The sequence below is a fragment of the Apodemus sylvaticus genome, chromosome 15 (genome assembly GCF_947179515.1).
Source record: "Apodemus sylvaticus chromosome 15, mApoSyl1.1, whole genome shotgun sequence".
Lineage (NCBI taxonomy): Eukaryota > Metazoa > Chordata > Mammalia > Rodentia > Muridae > Apodemus > Apodemus sylvaticus.
Genome location: NC_067486.1, coordinates 51,233,664 through 51,251,638, shown reverse-complemented (window position 1 = coordinate 51,251,638; position 17,975 = coordinate 51,233,664). Strand labels below are relative to the sequence as shown.

At 37.9% G+C, this 17,975-nt stretch overlaps 1 protein-coding gene across 1 annotated transcript in view; it reads right to left on the bottom strand.

Moving 5' to 3' along the window:
* Positions 1-2,331: 2,331 nt before the first annotated feature.
* Positions 2,332-17,975, bottom strand: part of LOC127666130 (T-cell receptor-associated transmembrane adapter 1) — a 36,245-nt gene continuing 20,601 nt past the window's right edge. The window contains exons 4-6 of the mRNA XM_052158863.1: positions 11,045-11,106; positions 8,493-8,581; positions 2,332-3,489 (exon numbers count right to left, since the gene is read on the bottom strand). Coding sequence (XP_052014823.1) covers positions 3,232-3,489; positions 8,493-8,581; positions 11,045-11,106 — 409 coding nt within the window. The 3' untranslated portion in view covers positions 2,332-3,231. The remainder of the gene's footprint in view (positions 3,490-8,492; positions 8,582-11,044; positions 11,107-17,975) is intronic.

Here is a 17,975-nt window from a genome sequence, read left to right as displayed (position 1 = left end):
GTGTGTGAATGCACTTCCTTGTGAATGTCTGTATATCTGTGTGAGAGTTTATATAGGAAAGGAAATATTTATTGATATTAAATATATTAATACTATATTAATAAAGAGGAAGAAGTTTCCTTAGGAAGTTGGATAAAATATGTCAATGGCACATATGTGACATGTAAGCACAAGAGGGAAGGAAGAGCACTAATCCCTAGTGGGCATGTGACATAGAGTCAGTTGGGGAGGGAATGAATTAGAGCAAAGTATCATCAAACACACACACACACACACACACACACACACACACACACGCGCGCGTGCGTGTGCGTGCGCGTGCAAATACCATAGTAAAACTCATTACATTGTATACTAACTAAAAACTAATAGAAAAAGTAAACATGTAAAATATCAAATTATGTCCAAATAGCTTGACACTTTACAAGAAATGTTCAAAATAGTTGTAGAATATCTATTATAAAATAAAGTATATTTCACAGTATCTTTTACCCAATGAAAGTATTATCTAGAGGAAGAAAGCCTATTTTTGGCCACACCTACTGTAAGAATGAAGACCATTATTAATAGTAAGACTGTTGACATTGCAGAAAATGTTGGACATTATACTGAGGGAGCATACATGTATCACGAAGGGGCCCAGAGAAGTCCTCTGAAGAGATGCTAAACACGTTAGTGTAGAACTGAGTTCCTTGAAAAGAAAAAGAGGAGGCTCTAGGTTGACAAATGGTGGTGAAGCAGAAAGGAGCCCACTACTGTCCAAACTACTTGTAGACATGTTCACAATATGATCAAGGTAGTTACAATGGGCTTCCATTACAAAATGAAGTCTGTGAACTCACACTTCCTCAATGCTGTTATTGAGGCAAATGAGTCTAATCTCTCTGATTGAAATTCATAATTCATTGGGTAAAAATACAGTCACATATTTAAATAGGGACAGGTATGGCTTGTTCTGCTTCCCAGATCAAGAAGGATGACTTAATCTTTGAAGGAAATGATAATATACTTGTTTCAAATCCAGCAGTTTTGATTCAGTAAGTCACAACAGTGAAGACCAAGGGTATCAGCCAAGTTTGTGGATGGCACCTCTGTATCCATAAAAGGAACAGTACAGATTGTTCAAAGAAGCATAGTCAACTCAACCTTAGATATTTTTTACCTAGTGACAATTTCTCTAAAAAACGAATACAATGAACGACCTTTTCGGATTTATAGCAGCATGTTAGGGGAGCTTTACCACTCATTGACCTGAATAGTAAAAATAGTTAAAGAAGTCCTTTAAGCTGAAATGTGGGGTAGCAGACAGAACCCTGCATGGATACAAAGAACTTGACAATGTCCAGACAGTCTTATACATGGAAAATTATGAAATTATTTTAAAATTATTATTTAAAATTAATTGTTATTTAAATAAAAACAGTAAGTGTCATCATCATGACTGACTGATCGGAGCAATGGTGAAGCCAGTGGACGTGCCACTATGGAGGGGAAGTTTGCAGGGTCTCAGCTTTAGACAAACAATATGGGCAACTGGGGAACACTGAAAGACAGAGAAATGGGCTTCTCCATGTAGAGCTCTCCAATTACGCACATACATATTTGTAACAATGAAAGAGAAAGAGGTCACTGACAGAAGGCAAGAGGGGATGTCTGAAGAGGGTTTGGACTAAGGAAAGGGAAGGTGAAAATTATATCACTATATCAAACCTTAAAAATTAAAAATATTATAAAAGATGTAATGTACATAAATTCTATAGCACACAGCCAGAAAAGAAGAAAAACAAGTTTTGTGTTCATGCTTCTATGTCAGAGTATCACTTTTAAATACAGAGTTTGACAGGTAAGAGACGCTGATTATAGACTCCCATCAAGCTTCCTTCTCAGTGAAGGATAAGAGAAGTGATTTTGCTTCTGACTTTTTGTTTTGAATCATGGTTTCACTCTTAGTCCAAGCTGACCAGGAATTCACTCATTAGTCTGAGATGGCCTGGAGCTAACTGTGACCTCCCTACCTCAGCCTTCTGCGTGCTGGGTCACAGATCTGCATCTCCATGCTGTGCTGAAGTTTATTGAGTTAACTGTTTGGGAGACAGTGTGAGATAATCCTTCAGAATCTGAGGTGTGTGCATACTTTTGGTCCAATAACTGACCTTTCAGAGATCTGACCTATGGAAATTAACAATACGAAACCATATCTTTAAATATTTAATTTCCTTTTAAGCCCTTAACACAAAGAAGAAACTAGATAAGTATCCAGACATGAAACATTCTCATTAAAATATTATTTGGGAACACATAAAATGGAAGCTTGAATTAATCTAAGTAGTCTTTAAACGTCTTTAAATGATTTATGATTTAATCATAAATGAGATACAATACAGACATCAGAATTCAGAGACAGACTTGCGAGGAAGCTCAGTGGTGGAGTACTTGTCTTTCATCTGAAAGACCTTGTGTTTGCCTCCCGGAATCATCAAATTGAAAATTGAATACATTTTAAAATAGTTAAGTATAGTAGAAACAAAGCCATAGTCTCTCGATACACAAAGAGAATTTAAATAATATGCATAATCCCCTATTTTTAAGTTAAAACAGAGAACAGGAAAAGCTGACCCACACAGATGGTTGTGTCTAGCAAAATATCCAGAAACACAGTTATTCATAAAAAATATTCATTCATATTATCTCTGACTAGTAGAATTTTTTGTTAATTTTTAATTGTTGAAAAAAGCATGGATATATTTTTATAAAAATTTAAAAAACTAATGATACTATTTACATTTTGGAAAAATATTCAAGATTATTCTACTTTTCTTGGCAGTGAACTTTTAATTAGAAATTTCTTCTATTTATTCACATTGATGAAAGAAGACATGTTTTACTGATTAATTTTTTTAAAGACACTGGCTTTTCTCTTTCATTCAAGATGTCCCATAGCACATATATACTTTTAAAAATTTGTTCTTGCTAGATATTACTGTTCATTTTGATTTTAGTATGAAGTAATTTAATTTGCAAACTGCATTTTATTAATCTACTTTTCCTATTACTGAATTCATATAGCTAATTTTATTAGATTTAGTGTGTAGGGATGCAATCCATGAAAAAAGGAAGGTACCATCCCATCGACAAATGAGCAGACTGTCACTGTGCCAGTCCCTGTGTGTCACATGAGGGATTTTAACCATCTTTCAAAGGGTGTTATCATTGAGATGGATCACGGTCCAGTTAGATTACAGGCTCTCTCTTGGCACGGATCAACCCAAACAGTCTAGCAGGGTCATCATGAACACTTTCCTCTACTACCTGGTTATCTGGTGGGAAACTTTCTACCATATTGATCTGAGAAACATTGGCATCCATTGTGTAGACTTGTGCATCCTTTCCTCTGTCTGACAAATTAGTATTCTGTTTCCTGGGCCTTCTGCGTTTCCCCTTCACGCTGTGATCCAGTGAGGCATAGCACATCTGAGCTTCAGCAGGTACCTTAAAAAAAGGGGGGGGGGGGAGTCTGTTAGTTTTCCATTGTTAGTCCATTCTTTAATTTCTAGGACTTCTACAAATTTCCATGACCTATGAAAATTAATTTATAGTCGGGCGGTGGTGGTGCACACCTTTAATCCCAGCACTAGGGAGGCAGAGGCAGGTGGATTTCTGAGTTCGAGGCCAGCCTGGTCTACAGAGTAAGTTCCAAGACAGCCAGGACTACACAGAGAAACCCTGGTTTGTAGCAGTATAAGGCAAAACCAGAACAGGGAAGTGGGAAGGGGTGGGTGGGAGAACAAGGGGAGGGAAAGGGGCTTATGGGACTTTTGGGGAGTGGGGGACCAGAAAAGGGGAAATCATTTGAAATGTAAATTAAAAAATATATTGAATGAAAAAAAGAACTAGAAAAAAAAAGAAAAAGAAAAAACCAAAAAGAAAAAGAAAAAAATCAATGTGTTTTCTGGCTTTGATATTTTGCCAAGGTTGACAGTTAACAACAACAACAACAAATAAATAGTCAATTCAAGACCTTTGAGTTAACAAAGAAAATTATTTAAATGAGCTTTCATAAATTTTATTTCCCATCATCAAAATTTACATGAACATTTTGCACCATTTCTATCTTCACCTTCATCTCAAGCAGTTTCTGCATTATGTCACTCCTATCAAGTGACTGCACCATAATTTGCTTATGATGGAAAGCATGATAGAAAGATATTTTACAAATTATGCAGTATGGTTTATATGTGCTTAATGATTAGTGATTTAATATCATAGAAGTATCCACAAATCCTTCCTCTGCCTCTTAATTTACATTTTTAAAGATTCATATTAATAAATCAAACAGAGTTCCAGCACTCTGAGGAGAGAAGCAGGCAAATCTCTGAGTTTGAAGTCTGTTTTTTCTACAAATCCACAGAGTAAGTTCCAGAACAGCCATGGCTACACAGAGAAACCTTGTACCAAAAAATTAGAACAAAACGAAGTAATAGCAAACAACGCAAACAACAGAACAAAACAATAAAACAAACAGATTCCCTTACACAACTGACATCTAAGGTAGAATGGAACTGGTTATTCTTCCCTTTTGTGCTAAAGTGGGGTCCATGTCAGAGTGGGGACAGGAGACTAAGCTAATGCAGGGAAACACAGGGTGATAGGTTGGAGTCCAGACCTTTAATGTGTTGTAGGAATGCTACAGATTAAGTCTCAGTTGTACTATGTGCACAGCCTTGGACAGCTTCTTAAAAACCATACTCAATCTCAGTTTTCTTGCTTTTCAAATGAAAGCACTAATATTGATCTCATAGTATCAATATGATTGGCAACTAGAGAAATACACACCTAAGCTACAATTGTTCAAAAGCAGATGGCATTATGAATACTACATGCTTCAAATTAAAATTGGAGAACGTCCATTGAGTACAGCATAGCTCTATTTATGTTCAGGATCTACCTCTAAGATCAGGCCAGAGAGGCCAGAGGCAAGTGGCATTTGGACAAACAACTCCCAGTGCCTGGGAGTATCTCCCTGCTGGCATAAACGAAATGTCTAGTGTTTCGCTATCGGACTTGCTATTTTTTAATTATTTCTGCAAGACTGAAATAGCTGTCTAACTGGCATACATACTCTCGTCTTTTTCCTCCACCACTCATAATGTACACTGTTTTCAAAATATCTTTCTTGGATTTTATCATCTGTCCTACAGAATCACAGCCTATGAACTAAAGTTTGGATTTCAAGTCCTGCCCTTTATGGTTTCCTACCTTGATGCCCAGTATTCCCCTACTCTGTTCTGTATTGCTCTGTGAACTTGGCAATTCACTGACACACACATTTAGTACTGTCATCTGCTTTGACTTTCCCCAGAGAGACAGGTGAAAAGCCAGTGAAGTACACTTAGAACCATGAAAGAATGGCTATTGGTTGACCTTAAGGACTTTGTTGAACTCCCTTGTCTTCCTTGGTAAGTTTTGTCTTACCCTGTTTTAGATACTGGGAGTGACAACCCAAGGCAAGCAAGACTGAACAGCTGACCTATGCCACACCAAGCACCCATTGCCTTCCATTCCCCTGGCAACAGGACCCAAGAGAATGGCCCAGGAATGGGGATGTTTGGTGGCATTTTAACATTGATATTTACTCTCAAGAACAGAAAAGGTATTTTTCACCTGAGTCAAAAGGAAAAATGCACAAACCTTCAGTAGCTTACCAAACCTCACTGGAGGAGTCTGCTGATGACAGAATACAAAGAGGTATTAAGTCCATGAAGAGATAGAGGAGACAGTCTCTACTCAGTCATCTCAAATGCAAAATACATTCTTAGCTCTGTCGATCATATGAGGTAGTAATTTCCCCTTTATTCTAAAGTGTTTGAAATTTGGTGCCTGCACTTATAGAAAATTACTCAAAATCATTTGTGGCTGGCCAATAACTTCTGTATTTTATCAGGCAGTGTCAGAGTGAAAGGAATGTAATGTAAGTTTCAAGAAAGTATTATGCTTGTACATAAATACTTCAGATTTTCTCTGTGCTGTCTTAGATGAGTGAATTGGGAGGCGGAGCACAGAGAGGAAAAGGAAAAAGACTGTGAATCTCTAGAAAGAAACACAAACTATGATGATGGAAACATCCCATCTAGTTTCTATCCAGTTCAGAAATTATAGGATTAATATATCATTCTTTTTTCTATATAATTATAGGATTAATTCTTCTATCTATATAATAATATAGCATCAATCTATATAATTATAGGATTAATGATACATTCTTAATGTATCATTAAGAAATGATACATTTCTTAATGTAGAGATCATTTGCACACAGGATAGATAGGCAAATAACAATGATTCATTTCCAGGAAGAAAAGGAAAATTATAAGATCTTGAAAGATTCTGGAGAACTAGTGAATAGCATAATCAGTGTTGGTTTGGGAAGGAAGATGATGCTTTTGATACAGTATGGAGGCAGAACATTGATCAGAGATCAATAAATGAATAAAAGGAGCATTACGTGTATAGCTTTCAGGTTTATAGGATGTAGGAACCCTTGAGAACTAATCTGATTCCTAGGTTTTCTGATGAACTCCTAGCAATTGACTTAATTTGTTGATGTAGACCAAGATACTCAAATTACAGTCTCTAAATCATAACATCATTTTCAAAGGACAATGAAATGATCCACTATTTCCCAGAAAACATTCTTTTCCTTCAGCATACGCATGATATTGTAGATTTCCTACACTTCTCTGATTGATCAATACCAACAGTATTAGAATAACAAATTGGTAATGATTATGCTTATAAAATGAAATAGAGCAATTAGGAAGCTACAACTGTAATGTGTGAAACTAAATTTATAGGAATGTAATAGAATAAAGACTGGCTTTCTGAATAGTGTCTTTAAATACACAATTCCTCAGATAGCAGGCTTGAAGTCTTACATGGTTTTGCATCATTTCCACTTGAGTAAAAACCAGATATAGCTCGAACAAAGCTACTCTGTGCAATTCCCGTGTATTTAGTCATAATGTCTATTCAGAATTCTTAGTATATTTATAGCTAAAACTGTGTGGGTGGGTCTCTACATTTCTAGATGGTGCAATTACACCTTAATCTCCTCCAAGAGCTTTTCTTTCACAAATTCATTATCATGAATTTAACAGAAGATATGTCATGTATTTTTCTTATTTTTTTAAAAATAAAACTGTTCTTTAAAGAGTTGTGTTTATGAGTGTATGTGTGCATGCTATGCGCATATTTCTCTCCCTCCCTCCCTCTCTCTCTCTCTCTCTGTGTGTGTGTGTGTGTGTGTGCCTGCAGAGAGCAGTGAGAAAGTCAGATACCCTGGAGCTTGAGTTAGCAATGATTATGGGCTCTCCAGTTTGGGTCCTATGAACCAAATGCTTTTAACCACTGAGCCATCTCTCCTGTCCCTAAAAGCATATTTCATAATGAACCAAATTTTAGACTGCATGTGTGGTGACCTTTTTTTCTCAAACACCACATCTTGATTTCTTTTCCTTTTTAAATTTTAAATTATTAATTAATTTATTTTACATTCTGCCGCTTCTCTTCTTTCCTGCCAGTACTGCCCCCACCTCTCTCCCAACTGCTTCTCCTCTTTTCAGAGAAGGGGGGCCTCCCATGGATATCAACTAGCCTTGTCATATCATGTTGCAGTAAGACGAGGCCCATCTCCTCCTATTGAGACGAGACAAGGCAGTCCAGGAAAGGGAAAGGGTTCCAAAGGCAGGCAACACCCAGACGCACCTCTGCTCCTGCTGTCAGGAGTCTCACATGAAGACTAAGAATTATTAAAAAGTATGATTTCCTATAAAAATAATGCAATATAAAGGAGGAAAAAGTCTGTTGCAATGGGGAATTCCTAAAGTGTGACCTACTTTAGAATAAAATAAAAATATTCTATGTAAGATGGATCTGCCTTTGGATTCTGTGTTCGCATGTAGTATCTGAGTGCTCCAAGACAAGCTTTTCTTTCTTAGTAAAATTGGGGTTTTGATGCTGTCTCCTTTATGAGAATCTAGTAGATAATGCATGTGGGGCACATGAACCAAAGCCAACACAATTGTCTTGGAATCATCTTCCCCTTGACTACTCTAGGCAGTAATGAGAGGATATAAGAGAAAAGATTTTGAAAAACAAAGACTAATATTTTAACTGAACTTTATGATGCTTTCAATGCATGTTTGCAAATTTGCTGCTGTCTGTGTATATGTGTGGGCATTTATTTACATATATATGCATGTATGCACAAAGTCTATTATCTTTTGAACTATTACTAAATTTGAGTTTTTGGTTTGCGTATTGGGTTTGCTTCTGTATTTCCCTGTAGGGCTCAAGTCTCAGAAACTGACACGTGATTCCTGCTGCAAAAATGTTAACAGGCTACTCCAAATGTATATCAGGAAACACTCTTCGTGCTCTTGAAACACGTCCAGGTGCTGTGAAGTGAATACACTTAACTTGTACGGAAAGCCCACCTGTGCAGGTGCAGCTGCCTCCTGTGCATCACTCGCCGATCTCTGAGGTCGAGCTTTCATTTGCTCATAGCAGTCTTCGTCCAGTGGTTCTTGGGAGTAGAAGAGATTGATGTTTCCATAGAAAAATGAAAAGTGCTGGGATAAATAAAACGCATGACCCAAACAATATTTAGCTAACCATATATAATGTCAGGAATCATTGAAGTAATCTTTTTTTAAATTTTTTTATTCAATATATATTTTATTTACATTTCAAATGATTTCCCCCTTTCTGTCTCCCCACTCCCCGAAAATCCCATAAGGCCTCTTTCCTCCCCCTGTTCCCCCATTCACCCCTTCCCACTTCCCTGTTCTGGTATTGCCCTATACTACTGCACTGAGCCTTTCCAGAACCAGGGACCACTCCTCCATTCTTCTTGTACCTCATTTGATGTGTGGATTATGTTTTGGGTATTCCAAGTTTCTAGGCTAATATCCACTTATCAGTGAGTGCATACAATGATCTTTTGAGTCTGGGTTACCTCACTTAGTATGATGTTCTCCAGCTCCATCCATTTGTCTAAGAATTTCATTAATTCATTGTTTCTAATGGCTAAATAGTACTCCATTGTGTATATATACCACATTTTTTGTATCCATTCCTCCATTGAGGGACACCTGGGTTCTTTCCAGCTTCTGGCTATTATAAATAGAGCTGCTAAATATTGATCTATTTGTAAATACCCCAAAGACAGCTGATAAACAACTTCAGCAAAGTGGCAGGTTATGAAGTAATCTTTTAGATGGATATGCAAAAAGGTTTTGAAAGTATACGTTGTTATACACAGATCGGGCAGAGAAGTCTTTTACCCGCAATGTCTAGATATGGACTGTAATATAGGGATCTTCGGTTCCACAGTGGCACGTGGGAGTCTCTTCTAAGCTACTGTTTGAGATGATCTAGAGATACGATGGAGTTAAAGGGTTGTCTCTGTGATCTGTTACCTGGGTGTGCCTGCACACGGTCCACTGGCAAGCACAGTGCTTCAAAGTCCATCAATGACTGAAGTTTTGTACTTTGTTCTATGCCTAAGATGTTTTATTCAGAGGCATGTAAAATACTTCATTGTGATTTTGAATAAAATGGCTGAGGTTCTGACTTGTGACGAATTAATCAGTGGCATCTCAGTTAGACAGGACTGTTCTAAGACCTCAAGATTGTTCAAAACCATGCTAAGGATGTGGAATCCTGTGCATTGTCTAAAAGTCAGCAGACTTGTTCCCACTTCATCCTCTTCTGTATCATTATTTTCCCAAATGCATCTCTATGCATGACTACATAGGGTGGCCACTTGCCTGTCAAAATTGTACAATGCACCACCAATTTGGCCTCAGAGAGGGAGATATAGTCATTATACTCAAATGAACCTAATAATCTTTCTGCTCTCTCTGAAAAGCACTACAGGGAAAAGGTTCATAGAATAGTGTCACTGAAATCATGGTCCCTGGAAAACTAGCATGAGAATCTTGTCTTTGTTTTTTAAGTAGTAGATTTCTAAGTCCAATCCAGAGCATGAGAGGTCAGAATCTAGGAAATAAACACCAGGTATACTTTTGTTTAGAAATCAGATTTCTGTCTGGCTCTCGGCCATTGGAATTCATAAGAGCTTAAATATGGAAAGATCATAAAACAGAAGGGACACTATTCTAATATATTTTTGACAGTTTCTTTCGTTTCAGTACAGAAAGTTAGTGGACATTCATAATGGAATAAAAGGACCAAGTTAAATATTTGAATTTTATAAAGTTCCCGTCTTCATAATTCCATATTGGTGGATGTGTAGATATGCAGATATTTTTAGATTATGGAAAACCTTTGTGTTTGAGACAGAGACCTGCAGCAGAATAAACCCAGAGACTCCACCATGAGCCGAGTAAGGCTCGCGGATAGGCAGCAGTTTCTTTCATCAGCCTTGGGGCTTCATCTCAGCTGCCTGCTTTGAGGATTTTACAGTGTTTAGTTTTGAGAGAAGGTTCAAGTGGGGAGCTCTTGTGGAAAACTAAAAGCACAAACCACTTAGTGATGGCTTGGTTCTGCTTTTTCCCCACCTGCTGTCAGTCCAGTCTCCACTCAGAGAGCACAGGTTAAAACACAGGAAACTAGAGAAAGTGTTCGGTATCCTGGCGGTTAACTGTAGTCATGCTTTTTATATACAGATCACAAAATACTGTTTCTGTGCATCATATTTTGTTGTAGAAATGGTTTTATTTCATAGAATTCTCTGTGTGTCAGAATTCATGGAAATTAAATATGCTATTACTATTCTGGTAGCAATATATTGTTACTACAAGAGAGAAATGAAGGGCTCATAGAAAAACAGGAGCTTGTACTGAATACCACAGTGTAATTTACAGTGTGGCCCTTGCAAGTATATCCTACGTAATATACTAGATATAGATAACTATGGCTTTTAGGATACCTGTGATGGTTTTTAAAAAGAGATACCTCAAATTGTTTGTAGAATTAAGTAGTTTTCTTTTCACATGTTTAATGATAGAAAAATAAAACTTACCTGGGATTATATTTTCTAAGTTACCATAAATTGGAACATCTTCAACATAATATTCATCAACTCTACAACAGGGGAACATAATTTTCTTTATTAGACAAAATCCACCTTACACTTAGTAAAACATAACAAGTAATAACTGCTTTAACTAATAAATCGAAATTAATAACTGATTTCTCAACTAACTTCAATATGTAACAAACTATCACATGGTCTTGTTCAGCCTCAGACTCCTATGGTAGAAGTGATCATATATGAATGAGTTAAAGCAGGATTTATTCATTTGTGTGTGTGTGTGTGTATGTATGTGTGTGTGTGTGTGAATGGTTGCACGCACGTGTGCACCCACATGCATGTATGTGTGTGTGTGCATGTGCAAATTAAAAGTCAAGATTGGAACCTTCTTTCAGGAATAAGTAATGATAATAAACGATTAATGAGAACTCTTGTGTATTTTTGAAGCACATTTCATATGTTTTTGTTTAATTCTCAAAGCAATTCCATAGGCTGGTATATTGCCCAAATTTTATAGATAAGAAATATGAAATACACAGATGTTGTATGGCTTCTTAGCTTCAGGGTCACAAGATATTTCTCCAGGTCACGAGAATAGGAAAAAAGCAGAGTTGGGACTAGAATGTAGCGTGTCTGTGCTCCTAGCTGCACTGCCTCTTTGCTTGCTCCCAGTACAGCTTTGAAAGGTCCCTTAAAACTACATTTGTTACATAAATACTTTAGACTCTGATTAGAAGATGAAATATCACAATTGGAACCTACTTGTAATGCAGCTGCTGACAGGAAAGCCCAAGATTCAGATAGATTAATTTATTAACTTAGTTAGTGAGAAATATCACAAATAATTACCAGTTATGAGAATTTCGCACTCTTCCAAGACTCACTCAAACTTTGTGTGAGTTTATTAGAAGGGTTATGATTTGCTATACTGTACATACTAGGAATCAGCAATGCATAGGCATTAAATACCCAGACATACAGTCAATAATTGTAAATCTAGTAAAAGAGCTAGAATCACAATGTAAATTCGATTGGAAAGTCCTATGATCTGCATATATTCTAAGGAAGTCATGCAGAAAGATACATAGCAAAAGGCTTTAGGGAAATAGACTAGAAAGCCATATAAGGACCATTCATTGGTTGTGCACCTCTAGTGAAGATAGCCAACGGGGATCCAGGAGTACTGGTTCTTGTTATTTGATTAAGTTTCTGGCTTGCTTTATGTGACTAATGCTACTATTTTTTTTAAATATTTATTTATCATATTATATGTAAGTAAGTACACTGTAGCTGTCTTCTGACACAACGGATGGTTGTGAGCTACCATATGGGTGCTGGGATTTGAACTCATGACCTTCGGAAGAGCAGTCAGTGCTCTTACCTGCTGAGCCATTTCTCCAGCCCCAGGCTAATGCTACTATTAGAGTAAATACCTTGTCATCATCTCCAGATGATGGTCCTACTAATATCATGCTTGTGGCAATGGCCCCAATGGCTACATTTTACATTGGTAAGGTAGGGACAGAGGAACCTATCACTTAGTAAGTGGCATTTTATGAAAGAAGACCAACTGCCTTCACTTTGAGATTACATGCCACAGAGAAGTAGAAGGAATTATATGCAAAGAAAAAGGAATTAATTCCAAGGCACAACACAAAAGTGCTCCCCACACTTCTTAAAGAAGACAGAGCGTCTATAAATACTGAGTAGGTCTCCTTAAACAAATAACAGCCCAGGAAATGTCCACACAAACCATTTGAAAAGTCCAGATTTTGGCTTACATTTCACTTAACCGATAGTGAAAGAACTCACCTACAATGCACTTTCTATCCAGTACACCTTAATAAGGAACCAATGGTTCTGAGCCTGGCTTTTCTCTGGATATGCAGAAAATATTACAGCAAAAAGGTGAAGACTTTTAATAAGACAAGTCATCCATTTTCCCAGCCCACAGAGATAGCAGACACAACCTGCAAATGATAAATCATGTCCAAAAAATGAATATCACTCTATTCCCTATGAATGAAAATAAGATGTGATTTATAATGCATTGTCCCATGTCTGCAGGCAGGCCTCAAGTGATTAATCACCTCAAATAAACTATTATTCAGGAGCAGCTGCTTAACGAACAAATTAAAAAACGTGTTTTTACTTAGCAATGCCAAATCGCTCCAGCTTATTGCAGACATGTAATAAACTTCAACAACAAATGTTTGGCAATGTTTTATGTGGAAGATTACCATAATTGCTGTTTTTTTCCCCTTTGCAATGCTGAAAATCAAATGTCAGGTCTTGCGCATGCTAAGTAGGTACTCTTCCTCTGAGTCACATACCCAGCTGATACAGTGATTGCTTTTTGAAAAAAATTAGTAAGTGAGCTTCTAACTGAGAGAATAATTTATCCTGAGCTTGTGATCAAATCAGACTCTCACTCTGGCCATGTCTGAAGCAGGACTCCAGCCATTAGATATATTTATTGACATCTCAAATTTGTAAAATTTATTATTGTAACTTCTATGGCCCAGTTTTGAGCTTTCATTTAGACCTTGTGCATTCACTGTTTTAAATATGTGTTTGTTTACCTCCAATGCTTGGTGATCTAAGCAGATTTTAAAAGATTACTTTCTAAAATACCACATTACTTCTACCTTATACTTCAGTTCTATAAGTCATAATTGTACCATTTATAAATCAATTATGCTACTTAATTCTTCTCAGCCTCCAAATTCCATAATATAATATAGAGTTCCAACATCCAAATAAAAAGGTAGGCTATTGCTTTAAGAGTAATAAAAGTTAATTTAAGGAATTGGGAAATTATTAGGCTAGGGAAAGAGCAGGTTTGGTGGTCTGTTGGAAGTTGGTATTGGCAAATGTTAACTTGAGTTACTTGAAATGCATTTCTTTGACTATGCAGAAATGTAATTTCGTATTCCATTGGCATCTGAGTGTTACCGCAAACCATGAAGGAAAGTGAAATTATTTGGGGGAATGAATAGTGGTAGAAAAGCAGTTTGCTAAAGGAGTGCTAACACTCTGGTGTTTTAAGGTTCAGGAGAAGAAGCTACTAGAAACAGGAGCAAAATCAAAGGGGTCTGTTGGCTGCTAAAAGCCAGAAAAGCAAACATGACAAGTAGAAATGCTTCAGATGGAGCCAGCAAAACAAAATTAGGATTTGACTTGTGGAATTCATTGGTCAGCTATGCAAGAGCTGAGTCAGGGGATTGGAAGCCAAACACTGCAAGGCATAGATTCAAGTTGTAAAAGAGAAACAGGAAGCCAGAAAACATGGCCAGAATGCAGCTGGATAATCATGTTAGGCTGAGGTAGGTGTATGGTGGATAGGCAGCTTTAGCATTAGTCTGAGATTTTATGTATTAAGGTACAAGATACGAGAAATATGGAAAGAATATTAAGCAGAAGGAGAAGAGGAAGCTGATATTGAGTGCTACTCAATATGATTGTTTAATTGTAACTTTCTCCACAATTCCACAAACTGATGTCAAGGCACTTTTGCTGAAGACAGCACCCACACAATTCATTTAACTTAGAGAAGTTGATCTTGTGCCTATATGGTGCTTTCCCTCCAACAAGCTAGCATCTTTAGAACAGGAAGGTAATCTGCATGCTATCAAAGGAGAACTGTAAACACTCACACAGCCCCAAATCCTTTGATCTGCAATGATACCCTGCCTTCAAGGTATGCTAGTGCAATGCTAGCACAAAGCTACAGGAGTAACCAGCTAATATCTGATCTGACATAAAGTCCCACTCCACAAGATGGAATCATACCCTACACTGCTTGGGTGACCAAGAAACTGAGACTAGATAGCCCAGTGACCTAGGCTAAAAGCTTTTTTCTTTTTTTCTGTATATATATATATATATATATATATATATATATATATATCCTCTATCTGTCTCTCTCACAGGTACTTTGCATATATATCATGGCTTCCAGTTTAGTGTCTTTTCTTAGACATGATACATCTGTGGCATTTTTTTATAGGATCTCCAAAGGTGCGTCTCTGTGTCTATATATGATTCTTGTGCCTTCTCTTGGGCTTTTATTCCTTTGTCCTATTCTATTCTGACGTGTTAGTTTTTGTTCTATCTTATTATATTTTATATTATCCTTAGAAGCCTCTTTTCTAATGAGAGACAAAGCGAGAGTGGATCTGGATGGAAGCAGACGTAGAAAGGAACTGGGAAGACGAGGGTAGTCGAAACCGTAATCAGGACACATGTTACGAGGGAAAACTCTATTTCCCATAAAAGGAAAAGGAAGAGGAGCCTCAACCTATGTATTCTTGGAAGCCGTTGGGTCAGGATAGAACATCTGAAAGTCCTATGTCTTAAAGACTCTCAGTCTGTAAGAACAACTGCAAGAATTTACGTAATTTTCTGAATTCCTGGGATCTCAATCCCATAGTAATCCACAACATAAACTTCCTTACATCAATACAGTGTTGGGCATCTGAGTAGATGGTGAAGAGGACAGAAGACCTGAACCAGCCCTTCTGCAAACCCACAAGAGCGTCTCCACAAGCTTGCTGCTCCAAACACTAGAGTCATACTAGGTTTCACTTCCGTACTCTCCCTCCATCTCCTGCCCTCATCCTCGCCGTCAGCCACCTTGCTGACCAATACCGGAGTTGCTCTTATTCCTCCGGCTTTTCTCATCGACTTCCAGAATTCTAAGATTGACATGTTGTCCCTTACTTCTGCTTCCCCAGGAGGAATAGGAGTGATGACCCCGCCAAAGGGAGATCTAGGCTTTTGCAGAGTGCCAGATTGCATCAGGGCAGATTAGCAGCCTTTTCTGTCTAGGCGCCATGCTGATTCACATGTCCTTCAGGCGGAGCAACAAGTGACCCTTACCAGCTCTTCCATGGTCAGCCATGATGGCAGTGAGGGACGCCAGGGCTGGTGCTTTTGCTGGCTTGCTCTCAGCAATCTGCCTTGCCTGGGGTTCCACCTCAGTATTCTGTAAATGCATCCACCTTGGTAAACCCTGTTCTATCTTGGGTCTGGAAGGCATTAGCCCCATAATGCTGCCCACATGTGGGGACCATAGCCTTCTCAGGGCTTAACTTGATAAAGTCTCTGCTCCAGAAGGTTCCTGCTCTTCTGGTGAAAGTCACACATATTGTCCCACAATGACCAGTGACCCTGTCCTGACGTGGTAAGGTGGCAAGAATGCCTTTTCTTGGAGCCTTGAGCAGAAACACCGCACGCAGCATGCTGGAGCTGATGGCCCTCACAGCAGACTCCATCTCTATTTCCTGGCCTGAAGGAAGTGTGCACAGAGAAGCCACCTTTATGTAGGAGTTTAGAATCTGACCAGCCAACTTCTCTCTCACAAATGGGCGCAGGCTGTGCTGTGTGGTTTTCCCTTGGGGAGGTGGGAACAAGAAAAAGTATTTGTAGCTTATTTTATAAAAAATAAAAATGGGTAAACCTTGAAAAAAATATTTCAAAGAAAAATGAGGTGGTCCAAGGAAAAGTAACATGGAGTATGCATTTCACTTCCTGCAAGGTAAATTTGGATGTTGTGTTGTCCTTAGATTGATCATGTTTGTGACCTTCTGGTGTAGAAGGGGCAGGGACTTGGAGAACCAGGAAGAGCATAGAAGAAATTTCTTTCTCTCCAGTATAGCTTCCAGCTTAGCAGATATTGCAGATGCAGAGAAAGTGAAAAGGGGAACCTAGTATGATGGACATGTTTGCTTTTGTCTAACTAAAGAGGCTTCAGTAATTCTAGCCTACCTCAAAAAGAGATCATTTTCCACTTGTTCTTTCTTGATTTTTTTTATTTTAATGAATGAAGATAATTTCCAGAGTCTCAATGTCTTCCTACAAAATTATTTTTGATCTTCAATCCACATAATCCAGATAAGTGGACTAGTTATAAGTACAGAAGCTTAGGAATAAGTTTATCATTTTAGGTGGTATCTGCTTTGTACATTCAATTTTTGCCTAAACAGAGATTTAAAAACAATAGGCAATAGATATTTAAAGTATTTAATAACAGGCAATAGATGATTAAATCTTTGAGGAAATGATCTATATCCTTCCATTTTGTAGTTTTATTTTTTTTGAAGAGTGTTCTCCAGATGACTTTGGAACATCCTGTCTCTTTTGAAATGCTCAAGGATAACCAGCATATGCAACAGAAGATGAAACACCATGGGATGAAGGCAAACTGGCTAGAAAAGCCTGGGCTTGGCCGCAGTCTCCATAGAGACAGGAGCCGTCACAGCTTTAGTTGTCATTTTGCCTCTGGGGTATACAAGCCAATGCTGGCTGATTTCTGACTTTGCTCATCTAGAAGCAAGACACATGCAGATGAGATGCTCTGCCAGAGGCAGTTGTCCTAGCCGCTGGGGACCATTCACGATGAACTTGAGGTCTCTTTGACCCTTGGTGCATAATTGTAAATGATAAACTCTTTCAGTGTAGCATGTCCTGTGTATTAGTGTCTTCCTCACCAGGCACAGCAGGTAGGAAAGTGGAGCTCAGCTGCAGTGGGTTGAAGCATTTAAACTCCTATTCATATACCTGATGGTTGGCATGGTGAGCATCTTTGCTTTCCTCCAGGCAGGAGGAGCTTAGTCTTTGGGAATCAGTGAACTTAGTTTATAACTTTGTAAGGTAGCACTTATTTTTTGAGTGATTATTTGTTAAATTAGCAAATGTTACACACGAACCAGCCTCATTCCCACATCTGTAGTACAGATAAAAGCCTAGTTACATTGACATGGGTATTGTACCAATTTCCCTTTCCAACTCTTCTCAAACCGATACCAAAGTCATAACTTAATCTTTAGCCAAACAATAACATCACAAGACTATTCATTACACTGTATCTTCTTATTTTGTTTCTTATCCTTTATATTTTGAGGTAGGCTCACTTTAT